The sequence below is a fragment of the Hippopotamus amphibius genome, chromosome 15 (genome assembly GCF_030028045.1).
Source record: "Hippopotamus amphibius kiboko isolate mHipAmp2 chromosome 15, mHipAmp2.hap2, whole genome shotgun sequence".
Classification (NCBI taxonomy): Eukaryota; Metazoa; Chordata; class Mammalia; order Artiodactyla; family Hippopotamidae; genus Hippopotamus; species Hippopotamus amphibius.
In genome coordinates, this window is record NC_080200.1 from 40512074 (window position 1) to 40525023 (window position 12950).

The 12950-nt window shown below is 39.9% G+C and overlaps 1 protein-coding gene across 12 annotated transcripts in view; it reads left to right on the plus strand.

Moving 5' to 3' along the window:
- CPLANE1 (ciliogenesis and planar polarity effector complex subunit 1) overlaps positions 1 to 12950 on the plus strand; it is a 119535-nt gene that overhangs the window by 73685 nt on the left and 32900 nt on the right. For 11 of the 12 annotated variants that reach the window (XR_009049125.1, XM_057708115.1, XM_057708117.1 and 8 more), the window contains 6 exons: positions 1997 to 2101; positions 3536 to 3607; positions 4527 to 4636; positions 4983 to 5178; positions 5394 to 5543; positions 9391 to 9644. Coding sequence is in view for 10 of the 12 variants with exons in the window: in XM_057708115.1 (XP_057564098.1) it covers positions 1997 to 2101; positions 3536 to 3607; positions 4527 to 4636; positions 4983 to 5178; positions 5394 to 5543; positions 9391 to 9644 (887 nt within the window). In the remaining 2 variants the exon portion in view is untranslated. The remainder of the gene's footprint in view (positions 1 to 1996; positions 2102 to 3535; positions 3608 to 4526; positions 4637 to 4982; positions 5179 to 5393; positions 5544 to 9390; positions 9645 to 12950) is intronic. The other variant, XR_009049126.1, reaches the window with a different exon arrangement.

Genomic DNA, 12950 nt, shown 5'->3' on the forward strand with positions numbered 1-12950 from the left:
ATCAGACCTCTGCGTGCCAAGCGGCCTGCTTAGCTTCTGTCTCTCAGCTTCCTAATCCATCTGGTGTTCTTCTTTTCCATGCACTTGTTTTAGAACCATTTTCTTTTTCATTCTTAATAACATTCTTTCTCTTCACAAAGGTAATTTTCTCTTCACTGGAGAAAATTTAGAAAATGCAAATAGAGAATAAGACCAATATTAAAATCTTCCATAATCCTTCTGTCTAGAGATAACCATTGTTAATATTCTTATAGGGCTTATTTCCTGAATATTCCTACTCATATATATCTATAAATATATACATGTGTGTATATAAAGAATACCTTCTCTATTTGTTTATAGCTTACTTGTTTTTTACGTACTAGTATTAAGGTATATATCTTCCCATTTCACTAGGTACTCTTCTACAATGTCATTTAAAATGACTGTGTAGTACTCCAGTGAAGGAATGTGCATTGTGTCATTCCAAACAAAAACCATTCTCCAATTCTCTGACACCAACTGGGTGTCCTGTAATTCAGCTCCACTCTAACACTAATAACCTGGAGTTAGCACAGACTCCGCAGGTTAAGGAATCAGTCCCCAAAGACTTCCTATTTCCTTTAGACACCATTTGCAAACGGGGTCTCCCAGTACCTGCATTTTTGTCTGGTCAAATATGAATTCAAGTATTTCCACAAAATCCCCCACCCTCAGTTTACTAATTCTCTAGAACAACTCCAGAACTCAGAAAAGCACTTTACTTATGATTACAGTTTCATTGTAAAGGGTACAACTCAGGAGCAGCCAAATGGGAGAGAAGCAAGGTATGGGAGTTTGAGGACAGAGCTCCCACCCCCTTTCTGGGTGCACCACCCTCCCAACACATCCACTTACTCATCAACCTGGAAGCCCCCTTAGCCTCGTTGTCTCAGGGTTTTTACTGAAATTTCTTTATATAGGTGCGGTTGATTACATCATTGGCCATTGGTGATAGAGCTCCAGCTGCTCTCCCTTCTGCGGAGGTGGGGGTGAGGCAGGGCTGACCGTTGCTTCCTCTGGTAACCAGCACCCATCCAGCCTGCCGGGAGTCACCTCATTAGCCTAAACTCAGATATGGTCAAAAAGGGCTCATCATGAATAACGAAACATACTCCTGTCACTCAGAAAATCCGAGGGTGTGAGGAATTTTGTTCCTGGAACCAAGGACAGAGACCAGATATAAATGTTTTTTATTATACCACCATGTGCCATCATTGATACTCTTTTATTCTACTTAGACTCCCTGGGTCCTCTCCCAGGAAAATCCACATCTAAACCCAAACCCGCATACTAGTCTTTGGACTTTGATTCTACTTCCTGCTGAACTTGTCCTCAGGAGGTTACCTCACGTACAGCACGTGCAGTCTGAATTCTTCACCCCTCCCCCACGACTGCTGTGTTCTCCTGTGTCCTCTGTCTCCGTTTGTGCCACTGCCAACTTAACACCAAAGCACACGGTATTCGGAATTCTGCTTTCCCCTCCCCCCCCCCATCCAGCCAGTAGCCAGTTCTTGCCTGTTTTACTGCCTTTGTAATTCTTAAATTTATCCTCTCTCCTCTGTTCCTCACCATTACCAGGTACTTATTTGAACTGGGGCAGCAGCGTCGTCTATCTGATTGCCTTCCTTTAATTTTATCCATTCGAATTTCTCTCCCACACAGTAGCTGGGGTGGTTTTTCTAGAACATCAGTCTGACCATATCATTTCCCTGCTTAACAACTTCTACTGGATCTCCATCAGCCAGAAGAACTGGTTCCTAGCCTGGGCATACAGGATTCTCACGGTTTTGGTCTTGATTCTACGGAGCTGCCCGTGAGGGTCAACTTGGGTACCACTTCACCCAGAAAGTCCATTTTGATAACATCTTGACACCGCATGCCTCACCTGCCTTGAGATAGGGACTCTGCTTCTGGGCTGCTGGTAAAATGTTGGCTTCTCAATGATGGCTTCCAATGTTTTGTTGTTATATTTAAGAAAAGCTCCAAGATGATATTAATACTTCAGCTGGATTGCATTTCATGGCCTCTGTGAAAAAGAAAGCTAAAGAATGTCAGGATGCAAGTACAAATACAGACCCAGGTAAAATGCTATGTCACATTAATTTTTAAAACTCATATTTTGCAATATTTAATATATCTCAACATTTTTTTCAAAACAGCAATTTAAAGGGAATTTTAAATTATGTGATAGGGACTTGCCTGGTGGTCCAGTGGTTGACTCCTCACTCCCAATGCAGGGAGCCCGGGTTTGATCCCTGGGCAGTGAACTAGATCCCGCATGCCACAAGTAAGAGCCCGCGTGCACAACTAAAAGATCCCGCATACCGCAACTAAAGATCCCTTATTCTGCAGCTAAAGATCCCACATGCTGCAACAAAGATTCGCATGCTGCAACTAAAACCTGGTGCAGCCAAATAAATAAATAAATATTAAATAAAAAAAATAAAATTATTTGATATTAGTTTCTTATCCCAGGTTCTTGTCCCCAGGCTTGGTATATACTTTACAAATTTTAAATTGAAATTAAATTTTAAATTGAATTTATGATAACTTTATTAAAACATGATAGATATTTGTTTAAAAATGCCATGGACTACATCCTAAATCAATAGAAATAATATATGTATATTTTTAAATTTTTATTTTTTGGCTATGCCGCGCAGCGTGTAGGGTCTTAGTTCCCTGACCAGGGACTGAACTGGGCCTGCATTGGAAGAGAGGAGTCTTAACCACTGGACCCTCAGAGAAGTCCCAGTAGAAATAATATTTTGAATTTGGGTTTTCTGTGCCATAATGGACTTTAGTAGAATTTCATGCCTAAGATTGAGAGGGCTGAAGCTGTGGCTACCGAAGTTGAGTTACGAAGAGGAGGACTAGGTTGGGTTTAATGTGGGAAGAGTATATCTTACTGTGTCCAAAAATAGAGGAAGTAAATGTTGGAGGAGTTACTATTTGGAATTTCGCCTGACAAACTTCTTCATTAATGTAATGAATGAATGTATTAGGTGGTTTCCAGTATTTCTGGTCATCAGTATGATTTAGCAAACTCTTTTATCCTTTACCAATCCAGTAGATTAAAAAAAAAAGGCGTCTAACTTATTTTAGTTTTTCTTTCTCTCTCAATGAGGTTGAGCATGTATAAGATTTTTTTTAATGAAATGTTTTTTGATGCAAATGGTGCGTGTGCATTTGACACACATTCTTAAATGTGTCTTTGAGAAAGCCTTGGAGGTTGGAGGTACTTGACTGCTCTGTAGTCTTCTGAAGTCAGCAGCCTATTTTCCAGAAGTTTGTTGTTCATTGAGGTGATCAGGCCCATGATATAAATAGTAATAAAATCTAAAATTATCATATTAATTAAAAAATTAAATTCTTAAGCTGTCAGTCTACTTTTCTACCGCATTTTTATACACAATATATAAAAATCTGTACTTGTATATTTAATTTTTTCTGTGGTTGTGAAATCCTTTTTCTGTTTTCTCATTTTGTGCCAAATCTCCTAATTGACTGCAAGGTAAAGAAGCCGCTTCTCAAGAAGTTGTTTCTGAATGTCGTAAAAATCAACAAATCATTTCTTCCACATCAGGTGTGATTTCCTTTTTTTTTTTCCTGAGGACACCATGACTAATTAAAGGTTATGTCTGTATGATGGCTGAAACAGGAGTTAGCACTCCCCATAAAGAAAGCACTTAAACCAGTCAGTTGATTTACTAGAGATAGAATGATACTTTAAGTATTTTCACTTTCCTTTTTTCTAGTTTTTTGGTTGTCGCGTGTTTTAAATTCAAACCTTGATGCCAAGTTCCCAGTACTCAGTATTGCAACGAGTTATATTTTGCTTGTGAAATTTGGAAGTAATGTTCTATTAAAAATACAATGCTAGGAAATAAGATTAGAGTCGTAGGACAAAAGGCAGAGTTAGACTGCTGACCTATTGTGACAGGCTTCTTTATTGTTTTGAATAAGAAGCTAATGACTTCTGTAAAATTAAGATATTAAACATTTTAAGTGGTAAAAGTTTACCTATGGTCTCTATGTGTACTAAGAACCACTGAATTGTACATCTTTAAAGGAGGTGAATTATATCTCAATAAACCCTGTTTCAACAAGAAACAGGGTTGAAAGTAAAAAAATAAATTAGTTATTAATTTCCTAAAACTGGCTTTATTGAAATTTTAAACAAACAAAAATGACTTAATATATTTGAAATGGAAAGAGGAGACGATAACATGTTCTTGGTGTGACTTAGATATTTCATTATTCTTGTCGAGTCATTCACATGAAGAAAGCAGCAGTCAGTCTTCACTCAATTATGAACTGCTCTAGACTAAATTGCTCTTAGAAGAGAATAGAATTTGCTTCAATTTATTTATAACTATGAAACTTCTACTTAAGTTTTTGACAAATATCCTTAATGTTGTTTGTTGCTAACTTGATCTTACAAAGGTAACGATGTAGAGCTATTTACAGATGTTTTTACTACCCTGATTTTTCTTGATTTTTAGAACATGAATCTTTGAATGTTCCTCAACTTTTGGCTCCAGATATATATCTAAATCTCAGACTTTCCACTGAAATATCAGAGAAACCTCTGTCACCTTCAGCATCTGAAACGGTACTAAATTTGGAAGTTTTAATAATAAGAAGTTTTAATAATACCTTTGTGCTAAAACTTATTATGATCACCTGCATTATTCTGTTGTACAGATGGAATGAGGCCAAAAGTCTCATCTACGTACATTTGTTGGAAAGGTCAAAAACTAGTGTGAGATTTAAATATTGTGCCCCCAAATATTGCAAACTAAGACCATAACACATATTTCCTGAAGTTTTTCCTAAGTTAGGCTCATATGAGCTCTTCTTGCCTTGAGAGTTAAACCTTTTTTTGGGTAGGGGGTGGAGTGGCCATACTGTAAGTAAAAAGAATGAAACCCTCTTTGATTTTATGTGTTTTGGTTCAGGTTGGACACACTTACATAAATGTGATTGACATTGAAGCTGGTGATCTACAGGAGTTACCTGTCAGGGAAGAGCCTTCAGATGACAGTGTTATCAAGCAGCAAAGGGATGGTCCAGAAGTCCCGTCTTCTGCAGAATTACATTACATGGCCGCTTCAGCTATGAACGCTGTTCCCCTGCACAGTTTTAAGAGTCAAGGTAATAATTTTTTCTACTTCTAAAATAAATTTAAAACATTTTGAAAAACTCTTTAATATAGCATTGTTACCCCTACTTATGTCCCTCAGCTCTCCTCCGAATCCACTGTACTTTTAGATGTTCACATTCACATTTAGAAACGTTCTACGGATCTTTTAAATACCTTGTTTATAAGTTTAGAATCAATCTTTGTATGCCTTTCATATTCTTGATAGAATCTGCCAATTCCACCATGGATTTATTTTTTAAACCTGCAAAAGTGTCTCCATCTTGTCTGGATGGAAGAAGCTGGAGAGCAGGCATTACAGAAGTGAAGGAACCTGGCGTCACCTCACCTCCACCATCAGACATTCAGCAGGACCAAGGTGAATGCCTTCGATTTATAGGATGACTCTCTCCCTTCTCTCAATTACTGTTGTATGAGAAAACAGCACTAAAACTTGGTCGTTGCAGAGGAAACCAGAAAAAGGCTTTTTTTCCCTTGCTAATGAGAGTGGAGGCAGATAGGTAAATGATTTTGAGTCATGGTTCCAAGTCTGGGACCCAGGGATGTTGTGCAAGGAAACTACAGATCTGTTTGTACATGTGTCTTTTCTCAATTAATGAGCCTAAAAATAAATATCCTGTGGAATTTCATGAGTGTTTTGGTGTTAAAAAAAGGAATTCTCATACTTTAGAAGGCGGGAAGTTCTAGAATAGCACATAGAAAATACACAGGCATGGTAGCCAACAGTACTTTATTAGTAAAATATTCAGTTTTATAGTCATAAATCAGGTTGCATTATTGTAAAATATTTGCAAGATTTAGAAGAATGTTTCTCCACAACCTAAAGTTATTACATGCTGCAAATCATTAGATTAATTTAGTATGTAATCAGACTTCCTGCAGCAGAGATCGTCTCTTCTGCCTCCCACATCTGTTGGGAGGAGTGGGCCCAGCCTTGTGGTCATCAGAGGCTTGGGTGCGAAGTCCAGCACTTGCCTTTTCATTGTGTATCAACAGCAGGCACTCAGGAGATGTGAGGAGCAAGGAAGGGATGGGTAGCAGGGAAACCTCACCTTAGGATGTGTGAGAGTGTGAGCATTGCAGCTGTGTATGCAGTGAGTGCCAGCATTTCAGATTTTGGAGCCTTCGCCCTCTCTCTCCCCTGTCATGGGGCTGCTGGGTGCGGTGGTCGTGGAGGGAGGATGTATGAAGCTGACAGTCTTTCAGGCTGGGGACGGGTGTATGGAAATGAAAAGAGCTTGGCTTTTATTGATAGATTCACACAGAACAGACCTGGCCTTCAATCTCAGCCCTGTTACTTAGTAACTTGGAGACTTTTCGCAAGTAATTAACTTTGTCTGATCCTCACTTGTGTCTCTGTAGGACACAGTCTCATAGGGTTGTCATGAGGGTTGCATCTAGCCAAATGCCTATGGCTATTGAAGTACCCTGTTAGTTTCCCTTTATTTTCACACCAACTGACTTTTGAAATTCTGACAAACTGGAACCAGACCGATCTCCCTGTGACCTCAGAATATCTGAGGGCAGCACTTTAAATGACTGTAAGCTATAGGTTAATTTCCTCCATCAGTGAGATCAAGTCTATATTCAACCTCTTGGAAGATCCTTCTCTGGGGAGATTGGTCATGAAAATATGTCAGTAGACCCTTATATTTTATTAAAGAGAATTTTAAAATGCCAATTTAAAAGGAAGTTTTATATTTTGAAATTAAATTCCATCATGGTATATATACATAATATACTTTAAAGACTCAGAATGTAGTCACACAGTAGAGTTGCGTGGGATTTGTATTACAAGGAAAGGCTGGGAGGAGGGTGGGACAGGGTTCTTAGGTATTTAAAACAGAAAGCAAAAGCAAAACAAACAATAAATTTTTTTTTTTTAGTGAGACCTGCTCACCATTTTGAATGACAGTAGCTTACTATTTTATTTTATTTTATTTTATTTTTTTTATTGAGGTACAGTTAACATACAATAAACTGCATATATTTAGAGTGTACAATTTGGTATCCCAATCTCCCAATTTTCCCCCCCCCCAACCCTCCCCACTTTCCCCACTTGGTGAATGACAGTAGCTTACTATTTTAGAAACCATCTGCAATAAGAATACTGCCCGTAACAGCAAGCAGAGCTTTGCTGGGCAGAGGGAGAGCATTGCAGGGTCAGTGGAAGTCAGTATTTAGCCCTCTTACGTGATCTCCTCAGTTAGTCAGTGGGAGTGGAACAGGTTCTCCAAAGAAGAGGAAACTAGTTTCATTATGTGTGTAGGCCGTTCCGGATTTTGAGCACATCCGTCTCTTTTTGCTGTGTTTTCTACTTGACGTGTGCACACCACATTCTTTCCTGAGTCAGGGAGATACTTCAGACTGCTAAGAAACAAGAAGGATAGGTGGTATAGTACTGTGAGAAGCAAACTAAAAAAGGTAGGGCAAGATAATGCCTGCCATTACCAACACTGGAATTTACTGTCATTTTCTCGTGGGAAGCGTCACCTTAGACTGGGACTGAAATATAATCACTACTTACGTTTGTTTAGTTATTCCCATTTTTGTTTATAATTTGATCTTCACAAAACCTCTGTGAGTTAGGTAGGACAGACATCATAATCCTTATTTGACCATCTCTTCATTCACTGAACACTAAGTTAGGGACAATGTATTGGGACTAAAGAAGAGAGTAATACTAGACTCTGCCTGTGGGCTCACATATGGGGGAAAGGAAGGCAGAGAAGTAAAGAGATGATTAGGAGACAGCATGGTAAGTGCTGTTATGGTGACAAGGATGAGATTATTGGGAAATACAGCATCTGAACCATCCCTGGGGAGGAGTGGGGCTATTTGGAAGGAGACACCTAAATGAAATCTTAGAAGTAGGATTTAGCGAGAGAAAGGTGCATACAGATGGAGAGAATAGATTGTGCAGTGACTCAGAGGTTTGATGGAGCTTGCTGAGTTTGGAAAAATTAAAGTTCATTGTGCTTGGAGTTTTTATTTTTTTAAGAAATAGCAAGAGATGAGCTGGATAGGTAGGCGGAGGAAAGACAGTGCCATTGTCTCTCATACTGAGGCATTTGAACTTTAAAGGTTGAAGGCATTAGAGAAATGCTGAAGGATTTCAGGTGGAAAAGGAAACATATCAGATTCGTGTTTTAAAAGCTCTCCCTAGGGTCTGTGTGGAAGCTGGGGTAGAGAGACGTGAAGTAAGTTAGAGCTAAGGATGCTGTTTGGGGTCCTTCGGTTGCGAATGCTTCAGCTAAGCAGCGGCCGTAGGAACGAGGAGATGATTGGTGGGTGGATCATCAGTATTTGGTATCATGTTGGAACTGAAAGAGAGATTGAACCTCGAATGCATCCGAGGCCTCTGGGTTGGGAAACTGGGTGAATGATAGTGCTGTTCCCTGAGCTGGGGAATCAGGAGGAAGGAGCAGGGTGGAAGGGCTGAAGCAGTGAGTTTGGCTTGATATGCTTTGGGGACAACCTGAATGATATGACCAAGACACGGATGGATTTAAGGACTAGAGCTCAGAAACAGTGCTGTTTGGATGTGAGAGTCAGCAGTGCATCTGAGACCTCACCCAGAGAGGGTGGATGGAGTGAGAAGAGACTGGCGCCCTGGAAATACTGAAGAGTAAAAGGAGTGGGCGGCAGAAGAGAAGACCAAGATGATGACTGAGAAGGGAGAACAAGACAGGGAGGAGAAGATCCAGAAGCCAGAAGAAGTGTTTCAAATTTGAGACAAGAATCAGTTGAGTTTAAGACTAGAGAGAGACACTGACTTTGGTATATATTGGTCTTGGGAGGTTTAATGTTTGCCTGAGGTCCCACATAGAGGCAGTAATGGCCTACATTGCTGCTTTTACTGTGTGACATTGTTGGTTTTCAAGTAGAATTTTAAAAAGTCATAAAAATAGTAAAGTTGCTTTTTGATGAAGTGTATCTTTGTAGCAGAAGATAAAAGTAACATTCAAGTTGCTTTGTGTATGGAACTTTGTGGTAACGGTAACACCTTTATGTATTCTTATCTCACAACAAAGGCAAATCTCAGAAGTCAAGAAGCTGAAATGGTATTTCTAAGTATATTAAATTGAAACTGATTTAGAAGGGAATGCCATGTTGACTTAAAATGAGCTCTTTGAAAAATTAGATCATCAGCATCTCCTTTCTTAATTGTAGTCAATTCCGATATTACCTTTATTAATATTTAGATACGCCGAAGGCAGATTTTCGATTCAAGGAACCAAGTTCAAAGTCCGATACTGCAGAAGATTATCTGCTGTGGGAGCTACCGCAGGATGTCTCTGCCACTCGTCCTGCGCCAAGCTCTGCAGCTCGCCGGCTAGAGCATCTCACCTCAAAGCTTCAGAAAATTGATGAACAGCTGTTAGCAATACAGAACATTGCTGAAAACATAGAGCAGAATTACCCCAGACGCATAATACTAGACCAACATTGTATTAAGGTAGATTGTCTTTATTTTAGTTTTTTGTTTGTTACCTACTTCTTAGATTTGTAGTGTGATATAATTTTAGACTCTTGATTTTTCAAAATAATGGGAAATTTGGTTTCTTTAGAATTTCTTAACCTCAGCATTGTTGACATCTGGGCCAGATAATTCTTTGCTGTGGGAGTTTGTCCCGGGCGTTGTAGGTTTTTTAGTAGCATCCCTGGTCTTGACCCGCTAGCTGTCAGTAGCATTCCCCTCAGCTGTAATAATCAAAAATGTCTCCAGGCATTGCCAAATGTTCCCTGGGGGACAAAATCACTCCCTGTTGAGAACCAGTTACCTGTTAAGCTTTTAAGAAGTGAATTCTAGGGACTTCCCTGGTGGTCTAGTTGTTAAAGACTTCGCCGTCCAATGCAGGGGCTGTGGGTTTGATCGCTGGTCAGGGAGCTAAGCTCCCGCATACCTCGTGGCCAAAACACTGAAACATAAAACAGAAGCAGTATTGTAACAAATTCAATAAAGACTTTAAAAATGGTCCACATGAAAACAATCTTTAAAAAAAAAAGTGAACTCTTGCTTCCTACCAGGAAAACAAATATGTGAATTACAAAACCAGAATGTGTTTTTAGATAAACCCTGCTCATAATTGAGTATCATTTTCTTCGGCAAGATTTTTCTAACTTTACAAACGTTGTTGTCCTTATATTTTGAATTCTCAGTTTTCTTCCAGCATTTTATACAATGGGATTAGTAGTCCTTAGAAGTTTTCTGTATCTTTAAAAAGTATTCGTAATAAGGAGATTAATGTTTATATATTTTGGTATATCATGGTAGTTAGGCAAATAGAAAGGAGGTCTTAAACATTAATCACTTATTTTGCACAAACATCCTGTCTTTTTTTTAGGAAATAAAATTTATATAAAACAAAGATTAATGAACAAATGGTAAAAATATTTTGAATGTGTTAAAGCCTTTTATTGGGAAATGCAAATTGGTTTGCCGGGAAAGAATTCCATCAATGACAAAGCTAACACGTATTCCAGGTTGCTCGGATGTTGATATATTAAAAGATATATTTATTAGGTTTATAGCATTTCTTTAATCCAAACATTTAACAGTTATCAAAAGGTTAAGATCAAACATATGTGAAACTACACTGAAAAAAATATATGAAGTAGGACTGCTGGTTGCTTTTTTTAAAAATTTTTATTTGAGTATAGTTGATTTACAGTGTTTTATTAGTTTTAGGACTACTATTAAGTAATGACGTTATGGTGTTTAGTTGGTTGTTTTCCTTTTTGTTTTTAATCCAGGTTTAGATCTGTTACCTCCAAATTAATGTTGAGTGTCAAGTGGTCCTTGGAAGTTCATATCCCAAGGAATCACTTTCAAAATTGCCCTATCTTCTAGTTTATTAAGCATATCTAAAGCCAGGTATGTTACTTACACCTGAATCTAGTCTTTTTTTTTTTTTTTTTTTTTTAGCTGTGTTGGGTCTTCGTTGCTGCACATGGGCTTTCTCTAGTTGTGGCAAGTGGGGGCTACTCTTCGTTGTGGTGCGTGGGCTTCTTATTGTGGTGGCTTCTCTTGTAGAGCACGGGCTCCAGGCGTGTGGGCTTCAGTAGTTGTGGCACATGGGCTCAACAGTTGTGGCTCACGGGCTCTAGAGTGCAGGCTCAATAGTTGGTGGCGCAGGGGCTTAGTTGCTCCGTGGCATGTGGTCTCTTCCTGGGGCAGGGATCAAACCCATGTCCCCTGCATTGGCAGGCGGATTCTTACCCACTGCACCACCTAGGAAGTCCCCCTGAATCTAGTCTTGATCCTGTGTTGTTCACTCTCGCCAGCGCCCATGAATCATTCGTTCCTTTAACAACATTTATTGACTTTCCACCACATGCTAGGCCTTGTGCTAAGTTCTGGGAATAGGAAAGTAAATAATAGTCCCTACTCTCAAGGAACTTAGAATCTAATAAAAGAATATAGATGTATGCACCAAAAATACATGTGAACAGGGTGCTGTAAGGACATACAGGTACATATGGCCTGTTGTGATTGGTCAGTGAAGCTATGGCACCAGAGAAAGGCTTCGCAGAGGTGATTCTTGAACTGTTAATGAATTGATATTCATTAGTTTGATGAGCAAGGGCTGATGAATACGAAAGCAGAATGGCATAGAGTATTCGGGGAATTGTATCAACATTAGCGGAAGGTAGAGGTTGATGGGATTGGGCTTTAAGACATCTGGCAGGAGAGGTAGGTAGGACAGATAGGGAAGGATGGAAAGCATTGTTTGCCAGGCCAAGAAAGTAGGATTTTATTCTATAAGCAGGCAGTAGGGAACCACTGAAGAATTTTAAGCCGTGAAATGATGTGATCAGACATTCTGGCAGCTATGTGGTGCATAGAATGGAGAGGAGAAGCCTAGGAGCAGGGAGATTGGTTGGCTCACAGCAGTTCTAAGCTGGCTGTTTATTAGAATCCACTTGGGAACTTGTCAGAAATGCAAATTCATGGGCCCCATACCTATGAGGTTCTGATTTTAGGTGGGCCTCGGTTAGAGCCCAGAAATCTCTATGATTAACAAGTTTCATAAATGATCCTTAATCTGTTCGCTCTGTCTCTGGTCCGCTGATTGGTGTTGAGGATCCAGTGAATAGTACCAAGCCAAGAAATTGTCATAACCCGCACGCTGCCACGGGGGCTGGAGGAAGGAGGTGGCAGGACTCAGAGGTCCACCGGTGAAGAAGGTGGGGAATCACGCAGAGATGCGCAGTGGAGTCCAGACTTCCAGCCCCGGGTGAATGGTGGAGTCGTTTTCCAAACTAAAGTAGAGGAAGTCTGTGTGTTTTGGGAGGAGTGAGACGGTGATCTCAGGGAGGGCCACAGGAAAGTTGAGATGCTGTGAGATTAGTAGGCGTTTGGATATATATTGATACTTGTGGAGCTCAGGAGCTAGGTTCGGGGTTATGGTAGAGATTTTAGAGTCATCCGTTAGAATAAAATTCAAGTTATAATAGCGAGGCCCTCACCCAGACGGAGCACATCGAGTAAGGAAAAAAATGGGTTACATCAGAACTCTGTGGGGATGGGGATTCAGCAACAAAGCTTAAGAAGGCGCAGGCTGAGGGAGGACGAGGCTCAGGAGAAAGCAAGCCAGAGCAGGAATTTCATGAAGAATTTCCACAGCTTTGGGTCCATTAGATAAAAGGACAGCTGCGCATGTCAAGATCACTTGGACTGCTTTTTCAAAATATACAGGCCAGCCCTGTGGCAAGGGGGGAGGGGGAGGAGGGGGAGATGGCTTCGCAAGGAGGAGGGCAT